This window comes from Phocoena phocoena, chromosome 4, assembly GCF_963924675.1.
Source record: "Phocoena phocoena chromosome 4, mPhoPho1.1, whole genome shotgun sequence".
NCBI lineage: Eukaryota > Metazoa > Chordata > Mammalia > Artiodactyla > Phocoenidae > Phocoena > Phocoena phocoena.
In genome coordinates, this window is record NC_089222.1 from 90,039,741 (window position 1) to 90,067,545 (window position 27,805).

At 40.9% G+C, this 27,805-nt stretch overlaps 1 protein-coding gene across 1 annotated transcript; it reads left to right on the forward strand.

Annotated features, from left to right (window-relative positions):
* Positions 1–7,244: 7,244 nt before the first annotated feature.
* On the forward strand, positions 7,245–26,726 carry DPPA2 (developmental pluripotency associated 2). Its single transcript, XM_065875868.1, has 9 exons — positions 7,245–7,386; positions 10,101–10,157; positions 14,427–14,542; positions 16,999–17,146; positions 18,774–18,934; positions 19,671–19,724; positions 20,124–20,382; positions 23,840–24,035; positions 26,618–26,726. Exons 1-9 carry the CDS (start codon positions 7,245–7,247, stop codon positions 26,724–26,726), a joined length of 1,242 nt encoding a protein of 413 aa, XP_065731940.1.
* Positions 26,727–27,805: the final 1,079 nt, after the last annotated feature.

Sequence of the window (27,805 nt, forward strand, 5' to 3'; positions counted from 1 at the left end):
AAGACCCAACACAGCCAAAAATAAAAATAAATTTTTTTTAAAAATGGATTTCTGTCGGTTTTGTGCACTTAGGTATCACAGCCTCCTAGAACAGCCTGACACGTAGTTGGTACTCAATAAATGTTTATTCAATGGATGATGAATGAGAAGGTATGAAGTGAATTATAAAAGGAGATGGATTACAAGTTTCTTGGAAACCAATATTAAAAAATAGATCTCTGTCCTGTCTATCTATATTCTCTGGGAAAATAAATTGCTTTGAGTTACCTTTTGGAAAAAAAAAACTTCTCTGTTGTAACACGCAGTATTCTGTTTTCTAGTTCCGCCATAAAACTCATAGTTTAATTTCCTCCAAAATACAATTTTGGAAGATCTCTAGTAAATTCTTTTAAAACTGTTTTAAATCCTGTTTAGCAGGATTTGTGTTTCCCCCATGAGCTACCCTCCTGTTTTAGAATATGAAGGGCCGAAGTGTTAAGAATGCCAGTAATCACCCAATATTTCAATCAGCCTTACCTGAAGGATATAGCTGAAATTGTATTTTTTCAAAGATAAGGAGAGGAAAAAGAACTTCCATTACTAAGGGGTAGACATCAGATGACAAAAGATGAAGTAAATGGGTCCACAAGACACTTCTCTTTAGAAGAATTAACTTGAGTCATCTTTTGTTCCTGGCCAGGAAAACCTAGATTGGAATGGCCTGAAGGAGGTAAATTGCTCCAAAAGACGTTACTTTTCATTTCTGAGTCTACTACTTAAAGGGACAGATTTCTCTGAGAAAGAGTTTTGAGCTGACATCAGATTGAATGGCAAATAAGAATTAAAAAAAGGAGAAGAAAGGACATTCCAGCCAGTAGAATGGATTGTGAGGCTCCTGAGGTGGGAAACAAGAAAACTGAAAGGCCAGTGCGTTGGGAGTTCAGAACCAGGGAACATAGATATTGGATGAGGCTGGAAAGGAATGGAAGCCCAGACAAGAGAAATCCTCTGTTTTGCCTTTATCTTAAAAAATAGAGGGGGGCTTTCCTGGTGGCCCAGTGGTTGAGAGTCCGCCTGCCGATGCAGGGGACACAGGTTCGTGCCCCTGTCCATGAAGATCCCACATGCCACGGAGAGGCTGGGCCCGTGAGCCATGGCCCCTGAGCCTGCACGTCCGTAATGGGACGGGATATTGGAGGGAAGATAATAGAAAGTAAGGAAAAAGTGATTCTAAAACTGATGTCTATCAACAAATTACCACTTCCATTGTTCAATTTTTTAGTCTCTTCATCATTTTTTAAAAAATTTTATTTTCTATTGGAGTATAGTTGATTAACAACGTTGTGTTCTCTTCATCATCTTTTATATTAAAAACCAGTTGGTAATCAAGATGAGTAAGAAGAGGGACAGTCCACCTACCCAAAGTAAATAAGCGGCCACTTCTTTATCCAACTAACCCATGGGGGAGTGGCCAGAATCTCCTGGAAGGGGCAAAGAGAAAATTCTGTGGTGATGGAAATATTTTCTGTCTCAACTAGGGAGTTGTCTACCATTTTTCAAAACTTATCAAACTGTACACTTAAGATCTGTGTATTTTAGGACTTCCCTGGCAGATCCAGTGGTTAAGACTTTGCCTTCCAATGCAGGGGGTGTGGGTTTGATCCCTGGTCAGGGAGCTAAGATCCCACATGCCTCATGGCCAAAAATCAAAACATAAAACAGAAGCAGTATTGTAACAAATTCAATAAAGACTTTAAAAAATGGTCCACATCAAAAAAAAACCCTGTATATTTTACTGTAAATTTTACCTCAAAGGAAAAAAAAAGGTTTAGTTTGGGGACCAAAGAGGAAATTGCATCAGTCACATGACTCCTAGGATTTTTATACAGAGGCCTCAGAGTAGAGTTTGAGGAGGTCGTTTATTCTCATGATGGATGACCAAGAGGAGTGGCCCAATACATTAGGGAGATTTATAACACTGAGAAGGGTTATAGAAGAAGTTCACAGAGACTGGACAAGATTTCCTCAGTAACTCAGAACTCCTGTAGCTCTAACACTGGAAAACGAAGGTCAGAACTTGATTCCTTCTGCTCTTCCTCAAAAGCCCTGATTAAATCTTCTCTGATAACTTTATTTGATATATTCCTTTTTTTTTTTTGGCTGTGCAGTGCAGCATGGGGGATCTTAGTTCCCAGACCAGCAATTAAACCCATGCCCCCTGCAGTGGAAGCACAGAGTCTTAACCACTGGACCACCACGGAAGTCTCTATATTTCAATTCTTAAAACTACTACCTCTTTTATCCATACTGGATTGGAAGTCACCACTTATTTCTTACTATTAAGAAACACAAGAGCCCAAGCTTTGGGGGCAGCTAGATATGTTTATAAGTTTCTATCCTGAAAGCTCAGTTCACTTGATTTTCAAAATGAAGGTAACAACTCACACTTGCGAGGTTGCTAGGTTGAAAAAAATAATGTATGTAAAACTGTTATGTTAGGAAAGTGATAGGCACTCAGCCGAGAGTAACTGCTGTAATTTCTACTATGTTTTGTCTCTATCTTTCTTTTCTGCACTGAGCTGATATGTAATTACCAAGCACTTATTAGCCATTTCAAAGCCGTGTGGCTTTGGGAATTTAATTAATCTCTCTAGCCTTAGTCAGGTTTATTGAACATATACGTTTATTTACATACAGTGAAATCCACCCATTTTAATGTATAATCCTTTGAGTTTTGATAAACGCATGCAGCCATGTAACTACCATCACAAGAGCTAGAACTTCCATTGCTCCAGAAAATTCCTTCTTGCCTCTTTGTAGTTAACTCCTTTCCCCTCCTAAACTCCTGAAAACCAAAGATCTATTTTCTGTTCCTATAGTTTCGTCTTTTCCAGGATGTCTTATGAATGGAATGAGACTGGGTTCTTTAATTTAGTATAAGGCATTTGAGGTTGACTCATACTTTTGAATGTATCACCAGTTTGTTCCTTTTTATTGATGAACAGTAGTATTCCATTGTGTGGATATACCATGTTTGTTTATCCATTGAGGGGGAGCAGAATATGCCACCCCAGAATGTGGCTTTGGCATATGAATTATTTTGAACTGAAGACAAGCAGGGACCAGCAGATTCAGAAAGAGCTTTTTACCTTCCCCTTAACTGCCTCAAAGAATTTAGATAGAGGACCTATACTAGGAAGAAAGCTATTACTAGAGATAATATTTTATATAAGAAAGACTTATTAACAGGACTTCCCCAGCAGTCCAGTGGTTAAGACTCCACGCTCTCAATACAGGGGGCACAGCTTTGATCCCTGGTCAGGGAACTAAGATCCCGCATGACGCATGACATGGTCAAAAAATAAAAGACTCATCTACATGGCAGATCAAACATTTGTTTACCAAACATTTGCTCTTCTCATCTTCCTGAGAACTGTCTTCCTCCGCTTTGAAGCCCCAGACCCCTACCCCTTCTCTTTAGCTTGGGATGGTATATACACCTCAGTTACCTGACTGCCAGGGAGTCCACATATTTTTATGGGGCTCCCACACATACAAAATTTGATTTTCTCCTGTTAATTTGTCTCATGTCAATTTAATTATTAGACCAGCCAAACTACCTAGAAGAGTTTTCTGCTCCTACACTGTTCACCAATTGAAGGATATTTGGTTATTTCTAGGTTTTGGTGATTATAAATAAGCCCTCTATAAACCATCATATACAGTTTTTTGAGTGAACACTCAAGTTTCACTCATTTGGAGGTAAATATCTAAGGAGGGAGATTGCTGAGTCATATATGAAGTATGTTTAGCTTTACAAGAAACTCTCACACAGTTTTCCAAAATGGTGGTGACATATTGCATTCTCACCAGAAACGTATGATATCCTCATCAGCACTTGATATGATCAGACTTTAATTTTAGCTATTCTAATAGGTGTATAGTGGTATCTTAATTGTGATATTAATTTACCCTCCATATAGCTTCTTGATGGCGTGGCTGTTAAAGTATTTTGCTCTTTTTTTTTGGCAGCGGGGTTGGGGGGGATTGTTTTCTTATTACTGAGCTTGAGGAGTTCTTTATATATAAATTTAGAATCAGCATGTCACCTTCTGCAGCAAAAATCCTTTAGGGATTTTGATGAGTTTTCTGGGTCAGTGAGTAATGGGAAAAGCAGCTTGTTGCAGGTCCAACAGGAGAGACTAACTCTAGAAAAATGATATTTGGTATTGTGTTGTAATGTGTTAGGGATAGTTATGTTTCTTGCGAGAAGAATACATTTAAGTACGTTCTTCTGTAAGAAAATATCTAGCCTTAAGTAGAATGCAGTGTGTAAGGAGTTCTGCAAAGTAGCAGAAGGCAATAATGGAATGCGGGTGGGTTGTATGTAGTGTGGAAGGTATTAGGAAATGAAGATAACAGTCAACTGTGTTAAATTCTAAGACTTCATTGCCCTAGATGGTTAATATAACTCAACTATAATCTAATGCAATGATATGACCTGTGAGTGGGGACTACAGAAACAAAAAAGATGACACACATGTATGTTGGGCAAAGTGTTAATGACCCGCCAAGATTAAGGAAGTAAGAAGTCTAAGACCTAGGTTTGAGACCAGAGGTGCTATTTTAGTAGATGGTTGGTATTGAGTATCTGTTACCTGAATAGCAGTGATCATAATATTTATCTCACAGGATTATAAGAATTAATGAGATAATATATATAATATACTTCATAAATTGACAGTCTATGCAAATGCTCTTTATGGCTATTTTATTAAACTCTTCCTTAGCTTCTGTTCTTCAACGTCAAGTTGCCCCGAATAGAATACTTCCCTAGCCGAGCAGTCTGCCTCCTATGGATGGGCTATCTTGAGCACTTTGGGTAGTTGGTGCCAACAACATAGTGATAACAAGGTTAGTAAACTGGGAATTTGTGCTGCTCAGAACAAAGACGGGAATGTGAATCCTTTTATTAACTTTTATTTCCCTCTTATTCTCTCCAGAAAAAATAAACAATTTATGAGAGATTGTGTAAACATGCATTCTTTTTTAAAGTCACTTGTTGGGAAGACATTAATGCTACAAAATCATAATTCTTATGTTGAATCATTTTGCCTAATTTTGGTATAAAGCAAGGCTAGAGAAAGCAGACAGATAGAGAAGGGGAGGATATTATTCTTAGTGTCTACTACCATACATTACTCTCTCCATACTCTATTTCGAACTATTGAGATAAATAATGTTCATCTTTTGTTTGTTTTGTTTTGTTTTTTGCGGTAAGTGGGCCTCTCACTGTTGTGGCCTCTCCCATTGCGGAGCACAGGCTCCGGACGCGCAGGTTCAGCAGCCATGGCTCACGGGCCCAGCCGCACTGTGGCATGTGGTATCTTCCCAGACCGGGGCACGAACCCGTGTCCCCTGCATCGGCAGGCGGACTCTCAACCACTGCGCCACCAGGGAAGCCCAATAATGTTCATCTTTTTAAAAATGGTAGTAATACCTTACTTTTGAACACTGATCATGAGACCTGTTTGCAGAATATGCTCACCTCAGCAGAAATGGTCCAGAAATTGTCACATTTGAGAGGAGATCAGATATTATCCAGATACAATTGGAAGAAAAAAAATATATATATATATAACTCAACTAAAACCAACCCCTCTCCCTCAAAAAAAAAGAGAGAGAGCAAGAGAGAGAGAGACCTGATATTAGCTAGTCCAGCAATGCCTCAGCGCAGACCTAAAAGAAGGAAGAAGATTGCAGTGGTCACTACCCTCAACATGGCTAAAAGATTTGTGATAAATAACTCAGACAAAGGGACTGTACAACTATTACATTCAAGAAAAGGTTCAAGATCAGACAATCCTATTGTAGTTGCCCTAGCTATTTTTACTGCCACTTCTGAGTCCTGGACCCAGAAAGTCTCTGGTAAGACTGATAATAGTGCTGGTCAGGAAGAGGTAAGAAACTCAATTTAAAATAGCTTCAAATGGAAATAAAGTAATGGAACAAGCCACTTACTATTTAACAGTCCATAGGTTGGGAAATATTTTTCCATAAAGCTCTCCATTTGCGGCAGCTCACTTACTACGGGCAGATGTCAACGTTTTTCCTGAAATGATTTCTAAGCCAAGTGATTTGGCCCCTGCTCTTTTCCCATCATTGAGTGTAATTATAATTTCAGAGGGAAGAATAAAGTGTTGATGTGCTCAGACGAGGAATGCCCCAACCTAAGTATACTCTATTTCTCTTCCCTTTCTTCAAGGCATTCAAGCAAAGGGAGTATAGCATTATGGTGTGGTGATCACGCAAATGTGCCTTTCAACTCTGTACTGCAGGTCACTGGCGCCATCTTTAACACCACTGCTGTGAAGTTCACACCTATGCTATAACTCCCATCTGCTCCTCCCAGCCACTAAGTGTAGCAGGAATTCTAAAGCAGGGGCATTCTTATGGCTTAAACTCAAGGACTCTTCATCAGCCTTGCTGAAACTTCCTTAGAACTGCACTGCAGTTCAAGACTTTTCCTACCCATACTCCCTTCCTTCTCCTTCACAGGGGTCAGACCTACGTCATGGTCTGACAACTCTCCCAGCCTTCCAGCTCCCTTCTTACTTTCATTCGCAGTTATTTTCTATACCGAATCTCTTGCATACCTAATCCCTTCTTGCCATCTGCTTCTTGGAACATACGAACAAATACCTATTGTGCCAGGAGCAGTCAGGAAAAACCAGGTAATAAGATGAGATTCTGGAACTGGCTCACTGACCTGCTGGTGAGCACAAAAGGAGAACATTCTGGGTGCTATATGGGGGATGGATAATCCCTGGCCTACAATGGTGGTCCAATTGCTGAAGATTTTACTGGAGGTGATCTGGGAAAATGTCCTTGTAGAGGGGAATGCCCTCACAAATGCAATAATTCAGGCATTTGGAAAATATAGGTGTAAAAGCAACTACAAAGTTAGTGGAGTTGGCTGGTTACTTGTAAGTCATGTTAACGTCCATCAATAAGATAATGAGAAACGGAAGGCCCTTAACAAGCATTGGAAGATGAAGTATGAGATGTGAGAGCCAAACAGCCCCTAATCATTTACAGAGGCCCACATCTCCTGATATTAGATGAATGGACACAGCAAACGGAAGCTCTAATAGATAAAGTCGCAGAGCTACAGAGACTTAAAATTTTAGCCGAGGCAGCTCTATTATGCTAAAGTCAGCAACCTGATTGGGAACATCTTGGACCCTGAAACATCAGGTGGGGGTATGGGAGTGGGTGCCCCTGAGAGTGTCGGCTCTGTAGAGCCCTGTGAATTCTCAGACTTTACAGAGCTGGTCCGTGGTTCCCCAGTAAGAACTAACACTACCTATATGCTGGAGGATGCCGCACAGGCCTCTCCCCCGAAAGGTAACAGTGACAGGTACTCCCCTCAAAAGTTCCTCCAAACTCCTCTCCCAGCTACTAGGCCAATAACTGAGAATTACATTCCAGCATAACCCAGCTGAGGAAGTGATGGGCCTGGCAAGAGAGGACAGAGAATATCCACCAGAGGATCCGGAGACATTAGCCAGTATGTTCTGGCAGGAGCTAGGGAAATAATTCTTGTGTTAGGTTTTAAAAGCAACTGACCAAAAGAACTGGAATACAACATTAGATAAGAAAGAATTTATTGTCTTGGAGGGATATTTTCTCTTTGCACGGGATTCAATATCCTAGCAAGCATCCCAGGAGATGGGACAAATTCACTGCTAGGATGATTCTTAGAGGCCCAGGGCAAGTGACAGGTAACACTGAGCAAAGTATAAATGCCCAAGCTGCCCTGGCAGAGGGTAGAGGAGGGAATAAAGAAGCTGAGGAAAGTGAATCTGCAGGGATGGACAAGTTATGTGAGGCCAGACACCTACCAGAGACTGTTCCTCAGGAGGGCCCAGCAGGAACATGCTGGAGAAGGGAGCACCGGTATTGCTGAGACAAGGCTGATGGTAGATGAGGCAGTCACAGAGTTGGGCTTGTTAATGTCATTCTGGGGATTATAGTCCCTGAAGTAAATGAGTCATATGGTGGCTCTTAACCAGCAGAAACCAGGAGGCTGCAATTACCAGGAGGGTTGGAGGGCAGCCAAGGGGGCTTGATTCACAGGAGGATATGGAGATGGTTAGTAGTGCATGACAGCTAGGGGCAAAGTAGATGGGCAGCCAACAAGGATGCTGCTTCTTTTTTTTTTAATGTGGAAGTAAACAATTACTTGTATTTAAAATTTTTCCAGTTTTATTGAGATAATTGACATATAACATTGTACAAGTTTGAGGGGTACAACATAATGATTTAATACATGTATCTATTATGAAAAAGGACGCTTCTTAACAGCTACAATCAAAGTCAAGGATAGAGGAGCAGGAGGCTAAGGGCAGTCATTCTAGTAAAAAGTCACCATCTCTTGCTTAGCTCCCAGACCTCAGCTGATTTTCAGATCCAGAACCCACTAGGAGATGAGATGGCAGCTTCCTGTGAAGAAGGACCCTGTAACCACCAAAACAAGTTTTTTTTTTTTTTGCGGTACGCGGGCCTCTCACTGTTGTGGCCTCTCCCGTTGCGGAGCACAGGCTCCGGACGCGCAGGCTCAGCGGCCATGGCTCACGGGCCCAGCCGCTCCGCGGCATGTGGGATCTTCCCAGACCGGGGCACGAACCCATGTCCCCTGCATCAGCAGGCGGAATCTCAACCACTGCGCCACCAGGGAAGCCCCCATAACAAGTATTTCTTATAATTATTCCCCCGTCTTTCTCCAAAGGGATATATAGGCATTTAACCATGTGACTGTACACTGGAAAAGAGAAATGAGACATTTTAAAGACTATTGGACACAGGATCTGAATTGACTTTGATACCCAAATTACCATCATGACCCCCTTTTTTTTAGGTTGGGGGCTTAAAGCAGCCCCATAATAGCTGAGTCCTGGCTAAAGTCTAGCTCCGGTAGGCCCACTGTTTTTATGAAGACACCCAGGGATCATTTTCTCAGTCTCTGAATGTATAATTGGAATTGATATACTTGACAGATGAAGTAACCACCACATTGGATCCTTGGCCTGTGGGATAAGAGCTATCACAGTGGGGACGCCAATTCTAAACCTCTAAAACTACTTCCTGTGACTTCTCTGGTGGTCCGGTGGTTAAGACTCTGCACGTCCACTGCAAGGGGAGCAGGTTCGATCCCTGGTCAGAGAAATAAGACCCTGCATGCTACGCAGTGTGGCCAATAAATAAATAAATAATTTCATTAAAAATAAATAAATAAAACTGCTTCCTATCTCACCCTGGTGCGCACAGCACAGACACTAAATTCCCTAGTTATGAAACTCAACTTGAGGTAACATACATCAAGCATCATCAAGAATGGGTTGGGAGACTTCCTTCGTGGCACAGTGGTTAAGAATCCACCTGCCAATTCAGGGGACACGGGTTCAAGCCCTGGTCCAAGAACATCCCGCATGCTGCAAAGCAACTAAGCCCGCGTGCCACAACTACTGAAGCCCCCTCGCCTAGAGCCCATGCTCCACAACAAGAAAAGCCACTGCAATGAGAAGCCCGTGCACTGCAACGAAGAGTAGCCCCCACTCTCTGCAACTAGAGAAAGCCCACGTGCAGCAACAAAGACCCAATACAACCAAAAAAAAAAATAACTAAATAAAATTAAAAATAAATAAATTAAGAAAAAAGAATGGGTTAAGGATTTCCCTGATCTGCCCTCCAATGCAGGGGACACGGGTTAGATCCTCAGTTGCGAAACTAAGATCCCGCATGTCACGGGGCAACTAAGCCTGCGCACTCTGGAGCCCTCATGCCGCCGCAAGGAAGAGCCCACGGGCTGCGACTAAGACCTGATGGAGACAAACAAACAAACAAACAAAACACACAGAATGGGTTGAATCTGAAAAAGAATGTGTGTGTGTGTGTGTTTCAATAACGGGTTAGAGATGCTTTAGACAAGAAATAAGGCAATGGCAGTAGAATTATAGGAGAGGCAAAATCAAGCAACATGTTTGACTCCACAGGACTTTGACCTATTGGAGTTTAAGGAGAAGGGGTGTTTTAAGTAGTTGTTACGTTTCTGCCTTTAGATGACTGGGTGGATGATAACACATCTCAAGAAGAAATACCAAAGGAGGTGAAAGTTGGTAAGGATGTCACTGAGTTTACTTCTTACTAAGTTTGAAGTGCATAGCCTGATATGCCAAAACTTGGGTCAGTAAGGCAGGCAAAAAGATTGGGCTAGAAATACATATATGGGAGTCATCAGCATGTAGGTGGAGGTTGAAATTGGAAAAATGGATGAAGCTGCTCTAGAAAAGCATGAAGCATGATCAAGAATAGAGAGATGCAACCTCATGGGACATCAGTGTTTTAGGAGTTAGGTGGGGAAAAGGAGACAGAAAAACTATTAGACCAGAAAGGAAAGGAACTAGACAGAATAAAAAGTTATGTTCAAAAAGTTGAACTGGGCTTCCCTGGTGGCGCAGTGGTTGAGAGTCTGCCTGCCGATGCAGGGGACATGGGTTCGTGACCCGGTCCGGGAAGATCCCACATGCCGTGGAGCGGATGGGCCCGTGAGCCATGGCCGCTGAGCTTGCGCGTCCGGAGCCTGTGCTCCGCAACGGGAGAGGCCACAGCAGTGAGAGGCCCGTGTACCGCAAAACAACAACGACAAAAAAATTGTCCTTCCCACCTCATCTCCCCTGACTGCCATGCTCTGTCCTAACCACATCTTCTGAGTCATACAGAACAGAGGATAGACCTTACTTGTCTGGATTCTGAATTTAAGATTCTCCTAATTGTGACTGTTGCTTCATGATAGAGAAGAGATATTTTTTTCAGAAAAAAAAAAAAAAAAAAGCAAAAATGCTCATTTATTCTCGATCAGAAGACGAAGATCTGTAACTACCGCTGTAAAGTAGAAATGAATTTTCAGTAGTGCTTGGAAGTGGGAATTTCTTGAAATGAAGGATGTGGCAAAGTTGCGAACATCTTTCAGAGTGCATCTTTTATCTTCCTCCTCAGAAAACTGAAGAACTCAGTAGCTGTCCCTTCCACTTGAGAGTGATACCGAACCATAGTTCCCAAACTGTTTCTCAGCATCTGAGGGTTCTGCGGGGATGTCTTATGTTTTTTTATTTTTCAACCAGAGTTGCTCCATTTTTATCTGTTACATATTGGTGCTCCATGAACATTTACTATTACAGAGCATGTTCCTTTGATTTAAAAAAAAAAAACTTTTGAAAAATATTTATCTAAACAAAAAAATACAGTGTATTTAAATATTTAACTTACAATATGTAAATAAAATATATTTGAAATAGGTAATGCATTTTTATTTCAGAACTATTCTCTATTATTGGAATAATATTAGAATCCAAGTATACATAAACAATTTTTTTTCTTTTTAAAATCTCTACCCTACAGTCTAGGTTATTTTTTATAGCTTAACATCCATTTAGTGGCTGCTTTTCAGCTTTGAGGTATATACTGAGCCCTAAACTGAAATTGGTGTAATAAAATTTGAGTCCTTTGTTGTGCCTAATTAAGAGCCTTCTCTAAACCAGACACTGAGCTGAGCATGGGGAGAATAAAGGTGAGTCTGAGAACTTGACAATGTCACAGTCTGACAGGAGAGAGTCAGGTCAGTCCGTTATCAGCAGTTACAGCATATCCATTAGAGCAGCAGCACAGAGAGGACCATCTACTCAAAAGGGAGTTGGTGGCATGGTGTGGGGGGCAGGGAATAGAGGCTGATGCAGGATGAATAACCAGCATTGATTGAGCCTCTGTTCTGAGCCTGATACAGTGCAATGCTCTAGGTTAGACCATTGCTCTCTGGAGCCTGCTGTCTAACTGGGGAGATGAAGTTAAACAATCAAAATTTCAAATATATACAGATTTAAAGAAATTCTATGAAGAAAAGGAATAAGAGAATAACAAGAGTAAACTCTTTTAGGGTCACTACAAAAAACTGGCATTTACACTTAAAGAACAGGATAGAATGCTAATTATAGCTATAATGGCAACAGTATTACAATATACAGATGTATCAAATTAACATGTACACCTTAAATTTACACAATGTTATATGTCAGATATACTTGAATTAAAAATAAGTTAAAAAAATAAGTTTAAAGAATGCGGAGTCAAATGAGTGAAGAGAAAGGGAAAGAGTTTTTTTTTTTTTTTTGTGCGGTACGCGGGCCTCTCACTGTTGTGGCCTCTCCCGCTGCGGAGCACAGGCTCCAGAAGCGCAGGCTCAGCGGGCCATGGCTCGCAGGCCCAGCCGCTCTGCGGCATGTGGGATCTTCCCGGACCGGGGCATGAACCCATGTCCCCTGCATTGGCAGGCAGACTCTCATCCACTGCGCCACCAGGGAAGCCTGATCAAGCCCATTTACAATAAATGCAGAGGATAGAAGACTAGCTTAAAGTGGAAGTACAAATGAAATTAGCAAAACCTAGGTATAAAACTACAGGAAATTCACACAATTCTTTAAGCAATAATAGGAACAAAAACAAAATTTGTGAGGAAAATAAAAGATGGAGGGAGAATTTACAGATTAAAGAAAATTTAAGGTGGGAATTCCCGGGCGGTCCAGTGATTAGGACTCCGTGCTCTCCCTGACTAGGGCCCGGGGGTGGATCCCTGGTCTGCTCAGGGAACTAATATCCTACGTGCAGCGTGGCCAAAAAGAAAAAAGAAAAGAAAATTTAAGGCATATATCCTTTTTTAAAAATAATTTTTATTGGAGTATAGTTGATTTAAAATGTTGTGTTAGTTTCTGTTCTACAGCAAAGTGAATCAGTTATACATATATATATCCACTCTTTTTTGTTTTGTTTTTTTGGCCACGCTGCGCAGCTTTCAGGATCTTAGTTCCACTACCAGGAATTGAACTCGTGTCCCCTGCAGTGGAAGTGCAGAGTCCTAACCACGGGACTGCCAGGGAATTCCCATATCCACTGTTTTTTAGATTCTTTTCCCATATAGGTCATTACAGAGTTTTGAGAAACATGCCCTGTGCTACATGGTAGGTCCTTATCTATTTTATATTAAGGCACATATCTAATCACGGTGTGTAGCCCTTATCTGGATCCTGATTCCAACAGATTGTTGAAACAAGAAAATGAGAGTATGAGATAATTGCATATTTAAATACTGCTGGATGTTTAAACAGACTGAATAGTGCAATAAAATTAAAAAATTATTCTAAATTATTTTTAGATATGAAAAAGATATTGTAACTATAGTTGGAAAAAGTCTTTTTTTCCCCCGAATTTATGAATGAAAGCTATGAAGTCTGGTATTTCTTTTAAAATAACCCAAGAGAGGGGGAATAGGTGGTGGTTTAGATGAAAACAGATTGGCTGGGAGTCAATAGTTGTTCAAAGCTGGATCCATGAGGGCTGGTGATATTACTGTCTTCTTTTATTATTTTTTCCTTTTCTTTCAGCTTTATTGAGGTATCATTGACAAATAAAATTCTAAGATGTTTAAAGTGTACATTGTGATGATTTGATATAGGTATACACTGTGAACTGTCTGCTTTTATATGTTTGAACTTTCCCATAATATAATATTTTTAAAAAACAGAGGGGAAAACCCAAGAAAATAAATAATTATATTGTAATAAATGCTAAGAAAAGAGATATGGTAATGAATGGTCTTCTCACTTGAAGTCCCATCCTAACCTAAGGCACTGGAATCAATCTGTTCTGGTTACCAGGTCACCTCCCTTCTAAATCATCCAGAAAAAGCCTGTAGGTAGGGGCCACACCCAAGTGGGGAGATGGAGTTTTTCTTGGCTGAATCTCTATGGGTCAATTCAGTTTCCATCTTGGAAGGGAGGAGTCAGGATTCCAAGCATTATCTGCCTAATCCAAAACCATTTGGTCACACCCTGATCTAGCCAATGTTTACAGACTTTTAGGTGCATAAGAACAACCCTGAGGGCTGGTTGAAGCACAGATTTCTGGGTCCTGCCCTTAAGGATCTGATTCTGAAGGTCTGGGGTGGAGTCTCATAGTTTAATTTTCCAACCAGCTCTTCAGCAAACTGAGGCAGAGCCCTTGCACTTTGAATATAATGTAATATTTAGGTTAAACTGATCTCGGCTCCCTGGGTCCTGAGACTGAGGGACCAGACTATTTACCTAGGGGAAGAGAAAGCCCATTGTGAGACCAACGAGTTGCCATACTGTTTGTGAATATATTTTCCTTTAGAAACTCTGGCTCCTTTAGAGTGACCTATAAAAACATCTGTGACTTTTCCAGCCTCCTGTCTCATCACATCCTGCCCGCAACATTATCCTCCAGCAATTCCCAAGTTTTTGCAGTTCTTTCTCCTGCATTCATTAGTACGTCACTTGCCTTAGCGTTATGGCTTCTGCTGTTCTTATTCTGAATAGCCAAACCTTTCCCTTCTACTCAGATCGCCATTATTGCAGGCTTAAAACCTGTGTTTAGATCTAGATCCAGAAGAGATCCTGTTATCCAGTCCCTACGATCTAAATCTAATCTCCCAGTGAGCGACACACCCATGGGCATAAATCAGTTATAAAATACCTTTGAACTTCTATTCCCTCCACAAAGCATCATTCAATCCATCACCAATATTGTTTACAAAGATTGTTTATTTGTTTGTAACTTGTCAACAAGTGTTTGTCATTTTCAAGTTTCACCTAAGTCTCACCTTAAAGGAATAAAACCCAAAAATTTTTTTAAAAATCAGGAGAGATATTAATTACCCAATAACTTAACTCTTGCCTAATAGACAAGCCTGGGTATAAAACTGATGAAATTATCACACTGTCAGATAACAAGGGAGGGGGAAAAGAGGAGGAAGGAAGACAGCTCTTCTGGAAAACAGGAAGTAGGAGACATTTGCTTATAAAAGGAGAAATTGGACTAGAAACCTCAGGTTAAGAGGATTAAATTGCAGATATCCTTAACATTGCTGGCTCTGCCTTTCTCTGAGAGTTCCTTGGAATGGCACACCCAAATTGTGAGAAGGTAAGTTTGGTTTGAATTTCATTTATTTTCCCACAGATTCACTTTTTAAAGCCTTTCTAGAGCTCACTTATATTTCCGTCTTTCTGGATGTAAGAAATCTCTATCTGAGAATCTCCCTCCTTTGCAAGCGAATTATTACTTTTCTTTCATGTGATTGCGGTATACAACTTGGGTGAAAGTAAAAAAGGAGAAACTATGGGCTTCCCTGGTGGCGCAGTGGTTGAGGGTCCGCCTGCCGATGCAGGGGACACGGGTTCGTGCCCCGGTCCGGGAAGATCCCACGTGCCGCGGAGCGGCTGGGCCCGTGGGCCATGGCCGCTGAGCCTGCGCGTCCATGGCCTGTGCTCCGCAGCGGGAGAGGCCGCAGCAGTGAGAGGCCCGCGTACCGCAAAAAAAAAAAAAAAGGAGAAACTAAATATTTCTGTTCCTAGTTCAAAGTAAGATATTTATTTTGTAGAAAGACATGTTGTAGCTGGGCAAGATAAAACGGTAAAGAAATAGAGAGCTGCCGTAAAAAGAAAGTGAAAAGGGTAACGTGGATAAGGTCAGAAAGTGACGTGACTAGTAGGTTTCTTTCCCCCAGGAGTAAGAAGCAAACCTACTCCCAATGGCCTTGGTACCAAAGGGTTTCCTGACTAGGCTTGGGTAGCCCTGGACTAGAGGAAAATATAAATTGAGTAGGTTTCATAGGTATTTGCAGGGGCCACTATACTGGGCTAGAGAACTGAATTGGCCAATATGAAGTATATGATTATGGGCAAGTCATATAGCTGCTTACCTCTTGAGTGCAGCGATATTCTCCCAATAATGTCCTTTTTTTTTTAAGCTGACCAGTGAAATGTTTCCTGGAGTGCTTTGAAAAAGTGGTGTACAAAGGCAAAATCCCTTTTGCTAGCTGAAGTGCAGAGCAAGGGGAAGTCTTTGAAGAGATTTAAACCGGGCGGGTGGGCGGGGGTGGGGGGGGACGGGGACGGGCCTGGCCGCATCGGATACACTTAGATGTTCAGAGAAGAGAATATTACAGTTGAGCTGGAATGGAGTTTATTCACCCTTGGATTGGAGAGGAAAAGCTAGAAACTTAAGCATACGTGACTCTATGTTATCGGTCATGTAATTTCTGAGCCTCAGTTGCCTAATTTCTAAAATATGAAAACTAATAAATTACTACAAGTATGTTATAGGATTAAATGAGAAATACAAAAAGCTCCTGGCACAGTACATGTGGACTGTACAAAACCAGTAAATATCAGTTCCTTCCTACCTATCCACTTTATCTTTCATTCATGAAATTGTTAAAAGAACACTGAGTGTCCACTCTGTGCTGGGCACTGTGTAAGCCCTGCGATAGCAATGGAGGGTAAGACAGATACATTTGCTCCCCACCGGTTTTGGGGCTGAAACAAGGTTGGTATGGCTGAAGCTCAGAAAGCTCAGGGCTCTAAAGCTGGAAAGGCAGGCAGGGGGCCCGGCTGTTAAGAACTTACAGGCTATACCAGGGAGTTTTGTCTTTTAACTTAAGTATTTTGAACAAGCAGGAGAGCAGTCTGCAGAAAGGAGCCAGAATGGATTGGAATCACAGGAGATTACTGATCCTGCCAGTGATGATAACGTGAATCACACAACAGAAGATGAAAAGGCAGAAACACCTTCTACATAGATTTAGGAGATAAAATGAAAGTATTTGGTGTTTTAACTGATGGAGAGGAAGGCCATGAAGGAAATGGTTTCCCCAAACCCAAGATCTATGCTTTAATTTCCTCTTAAAATCCACATGTAAATCTGCTTTTGCCCATTTCCTCATTGTTTTTCCCATCTAATAAAGGGCCTATGAATCAATACCAAATTCAGGGAATCTCAGTCTCTCCATCCAGCTATTGGCTTCCCTTATTCATTAGTTGTGCCATGAAAGTAAACATTTTAGTTGTACAGCATTAAATGAGAATCAGTGATTGAGCCTTGCTTTTCCAGAATTTCTTTGAAGAGCTCTTAGGTGAAGAAAATATGGTTCTTACATTGATTCCAGTTAATGAGGAAATTGTTGAAGACCATCTAACGGAACCAAGTGTTTCTTCAACTTCAGAAGTCAAAGTGGAGTCACTGAGTCCAGATGATCAAGGTATGAGAGCAACAGAGTGAGCTCAGTTTGCTGCTCCTCCAGCTCTGGAAGATTCTTCTTCCCCTGTCCTTTAACTATGCAACACCCAGTTTAAATCTCACCTAATTATCTGTGGTAGGAGATTTCTCAAACTCTCATACTGCTCATTTGCTAAGCACCATTACTGTCTTGCTTTTAAAAAGGCACAAAAAGTAGACATGTGGGCTTCCCTGGTGGCGCAGTGGTTGAGAGTCCGCCTGCCGATGCAGGGGACACAGGTTCGTGCCCCGGTCCGGGAAGATCCCACATGCCGCGGAGCGGCTGGGCCCGTGAGCCATGGCTACTGAGCCTGCGCGTCTGGAGCCTGTGCTCCGCAATGGGAGAGGCCACAACAGTGAGAGGCCTGCGTACCGCAAAACAAACAAACAAAAAAACCCAAAAAACTAGGCATGTGGAGTGCTTTGGACAGAGCGTGACCTCATGGGGCAGCTAGATGTGAGCTCAAATTCCCAACCCATGAAGCTCAATCTTCTTTCCATTTTTACATACTTCTTATGAAAACCAAATCATTCCGAGCTTTTTCCTTTTTCTTTTATTTCGAGCTTTTTTGAGATATAACTAACACATAAAACATGGTGTAATTTTAAGGTGTACAGGGTGATGATTGATGTACATATATATTGCAAAATGATTATCAAAATAAGGTTAATTAACACATCCATCACCTCACATAGTTAACTTTTCCCGCACTGTGGTGAGAACATTTTAAGATTTACTGTCTTCTCAATTTTTAAGCATACATTATACTATTAACTGTAGTCACCATGCTATACATTAGATCCCTAGAACCTACTCATAACTGAAAATTTGTACCCTTTGATCAACATCTTCCCATTTCCCCTACTCCCAATTCCTGGCAACCACCAATCTACTCTCCGTTCCTGAGTTCAGCCTTTTTAGAGTCCACATATAAGATCAGATGGTATTTGGGAGACTAAATCATTTTGAAAAGCAACTAGTCTTTTGCTTGGTGAGCAATTACTGATCAAATATCTAGCGGCTCTTAATATCATGACCCTTTGTATCAGGGCTTCATATGAAGGCATTGAATAAGTATTTTCAGAATGATTTTATTTTGGGGGCAAATAACGAGGGCTTCCAGATAAAGTAGACAGTGATAAGTTAAGCAAAGTGATGTGAGACAAGGTACATTTTCTCTGTAGAGAAAAATGAGGCAGGTTGACAGAATGGAGGACCATTGTTGGATGGGGTGGTTTTAATTATTTCTGTAAGGACAGATATTTTGTGGTCCAACATCTACACATTTTGGAGGAGCAATCCAATATAATGTTCTATCCAGGTGGTTGTTTATGGCTGCAAAAAGCAGGCTGCTATAGGTAGTGTAAAAAAAGTGGAATTTAGAATTTCAAAATGTGTGTTTGAGTCCCAGGTCTGCCATTTTAATGGTGGTGTGATCTTGGGTAAGTCATTTAACTCCTGAATCTATTACCTTATTTGTAAGATGAGGAAAAATAGTTGATATGTATATGTACAAATTGGGTTATGAGAAATAAGTGAGAACTTTGTAAAATTTTAAAGAATTTACAAATATTACATTATTACTACTTTGGTTCTCTTCTTTTCTCAGTTCATCCTCCTCAAACAGATGAACAGTTCAAAGCTTGCCCAAAATCTAGTTGTTGTAAACCTATTTATCCCTTGCCAACCATATTGCCTCCAATTAACAACGTGAGTCGGGATACTTTGCGGAAATGGTGCCAACAACTTAATTTGAGTACCGATGGTCAGGTGAGTGCACTGGTAGGAATCTCTGGTGCTTGCAACAAGTATGGGAGCTCTGCCAGCTTTTAATTTTTTTAATCAATTTTTTAAAAAATTATTTATTTATTTATTTATGGCTCTGTTGGGTCTTCGTTTCTCTGCGTGGGCTTTCTCTAGTTGCAGTGAGCGGGGGCCACTCTTCATTGGCCCGCGGTGCGCGGATATCTCACTGTCGTGGCCTCTCTTCTTGCAGAGCACAAGCTCCAGACGCGCAGGCTCAGTAGTTGTGGCTCACAGGCCTAGTTGCTCCGCGGCATGTGGGATCTTCCCAGACCAGTGCTCGAACCCGTGTCCCCTGCATTGGCAGGCGGACTCTCAACCACTGCGCCACCAGGGAAGTCCTAAATTAATTTTTAATTAATTAATTAATTTTAAATTTATTTATTTATTTATTTATTTTGGGGTCTTCGTTGTGGTGCATGGACTTCTCATTACGGTGGCTTCTCTTGTTGTGGAGCATGGGCTCTAGGTGTGCAGACTTCAGTAGTTGTGGCATGTGGGCTTCAGTAGTTGTGGGCCTGGGGCTCTAGAGCATAGGCTCAGTAGTTGTGGTGCAGGGGCTTAGTTGCTCCATGGCATGTGGGACCTTCCCGGAGCAGGGATCGAACCCATGTCCCCTGTATTGGCAGGCAGATTCTTAACAACTGTGCCACCAGGGAAGTCTGCAGGTTTTAATTTTTATTTTCCCTCTTAATTTCCTTAGAAAATAGAAGTTTATCTGAGACTCCAGAAACATGCTTATCCTGAAAAAGATCAGGTGAGTGAGGAGTGTCATGATGTAAGTTCTGATTGTGAATTTTTCCTCCTCTCCACCATCTCTATATGGTGGCAAGGTTTCTCAACCAAGACAATTGACATTTCGGGCCAATTAATTTCTTTTTGTCCTGGGGCTTGTCCTGTGCATTGTAGGATGTTTAGTAGCCTAAATATCCATGGATTCTACCCACAATGTGTCAGTGATCTCCCTTCCCCTATACACAGTTTTGACAATCAAAATTTCTCTCAGTTAAGAACCACTGCTCTGAGGGAACTAACATTCCTAAACCCTTCCCACACTGACATACACAGGTCAATGTACGAAGAATGATAAAATCAACCCAAATGTCCTTGGGGCAGTGACGCTTCACTGCATACTCATCGTGAATTCCATTTGCAGTATATTCCTGAATCATCACGGGAGGCCAGATTGCAGTCATGTCCAGGGAAACACAAGACGGTGACCAAGACAGCAAGTGTTCAGAAAAGGAAGATGAGTGAGAATGAGGAAAGGACTAACATGGTTGAAGTGATAACTTCAGCTCAGGCAGCCATGTTGGCAGCATGGTCAAGAATTGCTGCAAGAGCTGTTCAACCTAAGGCTGTAAATTCACGTCCCCTGCCTACCTCTGTTGAGTCCTTTCTGCCGCAAGCTTCCGGTAAGATCAACCTTAAAAAATGGTTACCAAGCCAGAGAAAAAAGGCACACTTTTATTAGTCCAATACTGATGGTAGTTAAAGGGAAAGCGTTAGTTAAAATATCTGCAGATGGGACGTTAGGTTCATAGAGGGCTTATCTTGTGATTGATAGATAGCCAAGTTTTGCCTGAATGGCTCTCTGAGCCAGGTGGCTGAGTGGGGACACTTTCTCATCGCTAAGCACAGATCCAAGGTGGGAAGAAAGCATAATCTGGTAATGTGGTCAGCCACAGCCTGAGGTCTTCCCCTTTCTATTGGATTGGAAGAATTAATTAAAATGACCATGGTTCAAACGCTCGTCTTACCACTTCCTAGGTATGTGACATTGGCAAGTTACTCAGCATAAACCCTGGTATCCTGATTTATAAAATGAAGATTTCAACTATTCTCCTTGATAGAATGATTGTGAGGCTTATGAAATACAACTCGGTATCCTAAAAGTAGGCAATGATAATTAAAATATTTGGGGCCCCTGTCCTCTTGAGAAATCTCGAGAATTACTTAGCCCCATCTTTCTCCAATTCTTGCTCCACTCTGATATTTCTGTTTACATTTCCATCAGACCGTACCTCAGGCCAGCACAAAGTCATTCTCTTTTTTGGCTTGAGTTCTTTTCCTCTCTCCATCCCCTTTCCAGAGATGGTCTGGATCCTCTTTTTTTATTATTAATTAATTAATTTACTTTTGGCTGCATTGGGTCTTCGTTGCTGCCGGCAGGCACTCTCTAGTTGCTGTGATCCGGGGCTACTCTTTGTGGCAGTGCGCAGGCTTCTCCTTGCGGTGGCTTCTCCTGCTGCAGAGCACGGGCTCTAGGTGCACGGGCTTCAGTAGTTGTGGCATGCAGGCTCAGAAGTTGTGGCTCGTGGGCTCTAGAGCGCAGGCTCAGCAGTTGTGGTGCATGAGCTTAGTTGCTCCGTTACAACTCCCGTGGGATCTTCCTGGGCCAGGGCTCGAACCCGTGTACCCTGCATTGGCAGGTGGATCCTTAACCACTGCGCCACCAGGGAAGCCCTACTCATCCTTTTAGTTCCTTTTCATTCAGCAGTTATCAAGCACCTACTGGGATCCAGGAGTGTGCCTAACCACACTCTTTAAATTACTTTTTTAAAATTTATTTTTTTAAATTTATTTTATTGAAGTATAGTTGATTTACAACGTTGTGTTAATTTCTACTGTACAGCAAAGTGACTCAGTTATACATATATGTATACATTCTTTTTCATACTCTATAGTTCCATGTGCTATACAGTAAGGCCTTGTTTTTTATCCATTCTGTGTATAATAGTTTGCATCTGCTAATCCCAAACTCCCAATCCATCCCTCTCACACCTCCTCCCCCTTGGCAACCACAAGTCTGTGTTCTCTATGTCTGTGTGTCTGTTTCTGTTTTGTAGATAAGTTCATTTGTGTCATATTTTAGATTCCACATATAAGTGATATCATATGGTATTTATCTTTCTCTTTATGACTTACTTAGTATGATAATCTCTAGGTACATCCATGTTGCTGCAAGTGGCATTGTTTCATTCTTTTTTATGGCTAATACTCCATTGTGTATATGTGCCACATCTTTTTTATCTGTCAATGGACATTTAGGTTGCTTCCATGTCTTGACTATTGTAAACAGCTCTGCAATGAACACTGGGGTGCATGTATTCTTTCGAACCATGTTTTTCTCCAGATATATGCCCAGGAGTGGGATTGCTGGATCACATGGTAGCTCTGTTTTTATTTTTTTTAAGGAACTCTGTACTGTTCTCCATAGTGGCTATATCAATTTACATTCCCACTAACAGTGTAGGAAGGTTCCCCCTTTTCTCCACATCCTCTCCAGCACTTGTTATTTGTAGACTTTTTAATGATGGCAATTCTGTATGGTGTGAGGTGGTACCTCAGTGTAGTTTTGATTTGCATTTCTCTAATAATTAGTGGTATTGAGCATCTTTTCATGTGCCCGTTGGTCACCTGTACGTCTTCTTTGGAGAAATGTCTATTTAGGTATTCTGCCCATTATTTGACTGGGTTGTTTGTTTTTTTTGTTATGAACTGTTTGTATATTTTGGAAATTACACCTTTGGTGGTCTTGTCATTTGCAGATATTTTCTCCCAGTTCATAAGTTTTTTTTTTGTTTGTTTATGGTTTTCTTTGCTGTACAAAAGCTTGTAAGTTTGATTAGGTCCCATTTATTTATTTTTGCTTTTATTTCTTTTGCCTTGGGAGACTGACCTAAGAAAACACTGCTACAATTTATGTCAGAGAATGTTTTGCCTATGTTCTCTTATAGTTATCATGTCTTATATTTAAGTCTTTAAGCCATTTTGAGTTTTTGTATATGGTGTGAGTATGTGTTCTAACTTCATTGATTTACTTGCAGCTGTCCAACTTTTCCAACACCATTTGCTGAAGAGGATGTCTTTTCTCTATTGTATATTCTTGCCTTCTTTGTCAAAGATTAATTGAGCATAGTGTGTGTGTTTATTTCTGGGCTCTCTATTCTGTTCCATTGATCCATATGTCTGTTTTTGTGCCAATACCATGCTGTTTTGTCTTTTTTTTCATGCTGTTTTGATTACTGCAGATTTGTAGTGTTATCTGAAGTCTGGGAGCATTATGCCTCCTACTTTGTTCTTTTCCCTCAGGATTGCTTTGGCAATTCTGGGTCTTTTATGGTTCAGTGTAAACTGTAGAACTATTTTTTTAGTTCTGTGAAAAATCATGGGTTATTTGATAGGGATCACGTTAAATCTGTAGATTGCTTTCTGTAGTATGGCCATTTAAATAATATGAATTCTTCCAATCCAAGAGCGTGGTCATCTCTACTCTTATTTTACAGTTGACTGGGGAGATTTTATAGATATTTAAGCCTACAATGATTGCTCCTTTCCCTCAATTTCAGACACTTGATATCTATAGGACTTACTACTCTGTGGTCTCTCAAATATCCCATCTCTCCAATTAGATTGTTCGTTAGACTTTTAAAAAAGATCCTTTTGCCTGTTTTCTATAGTTGAGGCAGTACAATGTAATGGTTAGGCAAATTGGCTGTGAATCAGAATATCTAGATCCTTGTTTTAGTTCTGGGAAAATTATGATACTTTAACACTGTAAGCTTCACTTACTTCACCTGTAAATAAGAAAAGTAAATAAAAGGTAAATATTAATGATGTTCTTAAGAATAAATGTATTAATACATGTAAGTCACTTAGCAAAATCCTGGACACAAAGCAACTTTTCCAAAAGTTAATTGTTATTGTCCTCTGTGCTATGTAGTTTGTGAAGTTAGATTACAGTGTCTTTTGGTCTACATTTTCCATGCTTCTCATTCAGTTGATTCAAGAGTGACTCACTGAGGGATTGGATTGGGGTACAGTTACCTGATCGTAGCAGTTTATGTTTGCTTCTTTTTCCTTGCCTAGGTGTCCGGTGGTGTGTGGTCCATGGCAGACCACTCTTGGCAGACACAGAAGGTTGGGTTCGCCTGCAGTTCCATGCAGGTCAGACCTGGGTGCCTAGCACTCCCAGGAGGATGATCTCTCTCTTCATGTTACCTGCCTGCACTTTCCCATCCCCAGACCTAGAAGATAATATGTTATGTCCTGAATGTGCTAAGAGGTAATCCTTAAGTATCTTTCTAAATATGACACACAGAACAATAGATGTCTAGATGGGTTTCTGAAAAATTTAGTAGGAGAAGGCAGAGGGCAAACATGCTGTTTTCTTAATTTGCCATATAGATCAGGCAAAAATAGGAAGCAAAAATAATTTAGCAGGGGATTCCCTGGTGGCGCAGTGGTTAGGAATCCACCTGCCAATGCAGGGGACACGGGTTCGAGCCCTGGTCTGGGAAGATCCCACATGCCGCGGAGCAACTAAGCCTGTGCGCCACAACTACTGAGCCTGTGCTCTGGAGCCCGTGAGCCACAACTACTGAAGCCCGTGAGCCTATAGCCCGTGCTCTGCAACAAGAGAAGCCACTGCAATGAGAAGCCATGCACCGCGAGCCCCCGCTCGTCACAACTAGAGAAAAGCCCACGCGCGGCAACGGAAACCCAATGCAGCCAAAAATAAAAATAAATAAAATAAATTTAAAAAAATTTAGCAGTGGATTAGAACTCAGATAAATGTGTCTTCTTCTTAGCAACCTTAACAAGGTAGTTGACAAGTTAAGACCTTAACTGCCTCAATTTTAGAGAGATCTGTTTTAAGAAAGAAAAAATTAGGTTCTCATCGTATGTCAGATACTTAGCTGGGGATACAAAAATTAGGAAGACAAAACCCATGTAGCATGCTGAGTTGAAAATGAGTAAGAGATGCTATGAAACTATCTGGAAAGTACCTATATTGCAGTGACTTAGGGAAACTTCAGAAGGGATTACATGTACTGAGGAAGAGTTTACCAGTTAGAAAGTAAAAATTTGGGCATTTTGGTAGTCGAAACAGCCCCTACCAATACATGGAAGAATATAACCTGCTTACATTGCAAATAGGCCAATATGATTGAAGCTTATATTGACAAATAAGTCTGGGAAGGGAAGGAGCAGACTATTGAAGGTTTTATATCTATATTAAAGGTCTCATATTATCCTGTGGGTCATAGTTTCTCAGTCACTTTTGGGACATAGATTTCTTTGAGAAAATAATGATAACAACATCTTCTCCACTCAAGAAAACACACATTGTGCATATACATAAGCAGTGCTTTAGGTTTTATATAGACGTGGAACTCATGAGCACAAAATTCAGCTTTTGGTGATGGAATTGGATGGAGGTGATGCAAGATGGGTGTGAAGGGAAATTAGGTTTTTTTTTTTTTTTAAAGTTGGCTGCATCAAGTCTTAGCTGTAGCACACAGGCTCTTCATTGTGGCATGCGGGATCTTTCATTGCGGTGTGCGGGCTCTTTGTTGCGGCTCGTGGGCTTCTTTCTAGCTGTGGAGTGTGGGCTTAGTAGTTGTAGCACATGGGCTCCAGAGCGTGCGGACTCAGTAGTTGTGGCCCGCGGGCCCTAGAGCATGTGGGCTTCGTTGCCCCATGGCATGTGGGATCTTAGTTCCCAGACCAGGGATCAATCCCGCATCCCCTACATTGGAAGGCAGATTCTTAACCACTGGACTACCAGGGAAGTCTTGAGGTTTTTTTGTTTTTTAAGAAAGTAGATTGAAATTTTGTGACAGAGACTAGATTGGAGTGTCAGAGATTACTATAATAATTCTGGAAAGATGTAATTTATGACCTTGGTAAAGAATTTGAAGCGGAATGGGACAAATGTAAGAGTTGCAGGAGTATAGAGAACAGAATGCCATCTTATTAGAGGAAAGGCAGAAGTTCAGTTCAAGGGCAAAGAATGATACATGGGACATGCTTCACATGGGTCTAGTGTTCAGAGAAGTATGGGTTAGAAAGAAACCTCTTTGGGAGTCATTAACATACAAATTGAACATAAGAATATGTAAGAATTAGAAGGGACTGCAGAAGAACCTTAAAAGAGAAGCAGCTTATCGATGGCAGGTGAGCAATGAAGACTGAAAAAGTGCAGTTAGAGGTTGGGAGATAAATGAGAAAAAAAGCAATGGGTCGAGAGTTTCAGAAGGAAATAGTTGGTAGTGAGATGGCCATGTAAGATTATGGTTAATGCAGTGTTGTTGGGAATGTGAATTTGGTACATCATTGGCGGCCTTTTTGAGAGTATGTTGAGAGGGTCAGGTGATAGTTGGAGCAGAGCATGTGAAAAACTAGGAACAGGTCATATTGATGATCTCTACTACCTGAGCTAGAGGAGATAGCAGTTAGTTGAGGCAGTAATGTCAAAGGATCTTGTTTGTGTCTTCCCTTCCTTCCTTCCTTCCTTCCCTCCTCTGTTTCTTCCTTTTAATTTTTAATGGGAATACCAAGAGCAGTGTGAACAGAGAGGGGATGTGGGGAGAAGCTGTGAGGAGGAAAGGGAGAGTATAAAGATAAAGGAAGTAGAACCAATTGTAATTTAGAGAATAGGAGCCCTGATATTAAGTGGACAATGTTGTTCCTTTGCTTATTACATAAAATCTTTTTACCCACCATCCTAGGGCTGTGGGGCAAACTACTCACAAACTCCAGAAGGGTATTCCTCATTTTACTGGTCATTTTCAAGGGGCTGGTATGTAATGGTCTATCTTATTCTAACCATTTTCCAAAATTTTTTTCTGACTTGCTTTAAAGGAATAAGAAAATTATGAAAAGATTAATTGCAATGGGGAAGAGGAAGAAACCTGGTTTGGACATACAAACATCATTGCTTTTAGATGGGCCATGTCTTAATACAAAATAAATGGTTAGCGGAGGGGAAGGGGTGGGGTGTGGATGAAATGTGTGAAGGGGGGTAATTGTATGGTAATGATGGTAACTAGACTTATATCAGTTTTGTAGTGTACACAAATATTGAATTACTATGTTGTACACCTGTAACATAACGTTATATACCAATTTTACCTCAATATAAAAAAATGTTTGTTAGAATACACCAGTGAAGCCATCTAGTCCTGGACTTTTATTTGTTGGGAAGTCTTTGATTATGATTCAAACTCCTTACTAGTAGTCATGAAAAAAAAAGAGATAAATGATGGAGAGCCCACAGTTAAAGTGACTTGCATCCCAATGATTGCTATGCTCTGTCCTCGCCATCCTCAATGTTGCCTGATGCCTTAAGTATAGATGGGAATGTCTGGATTCTGTACTGGGGTTTACCAAAAAATGACTGATACTGCTGCTTCAAGTACTAGCTATATAGAATGTAATTTGGTTTTATTTTAGTTAATAGATTTTTGTTTTTTTTTAGCAGTTTTAAGCTTTCAGAAAAATTGAGCAGAAAGTACAGAATTCTCAAATATCACCCCTCCTCCCCACCCCATTTCCTCTACTATCAACATCCTGCCCCCGAGAGGCACAGTTGTTGAACCTACATTGACCCATCATTGTCACCCAAAGCCCATAGTTTATATTAAGGGTTCATTCTTTGTGTTGTACACTCTATGGGTTTTGACCAATGTATAATGGCATACTCATCATTTTAGTGTCATACAAAATAGTTTCACTGTGCTATAAAAATGTTCTGTGCTTCCCCTATTTAACACTTTCTCCCCCCAGCTCCAGACCACTGATCTTCTTCCTGTTGGCATAGCTTTGCCTCTTTACAGAATGTCATACATTTGGAATCATACAGTAGCCTTTTCAGATTTACTTCTTTCACAACAGGAAATGTATTTAAAATTCTTTCATGTTTTTTCATGGCTGGATTGCTCACTTTTTAATGCTGAATACTCCATTGTTTGGGTGTACCATAATTTATCCATTCACATATTGAAGGCCACCTTGGTTGCTTCCAAGTTTTGGCAATTATGAATAAAGCTG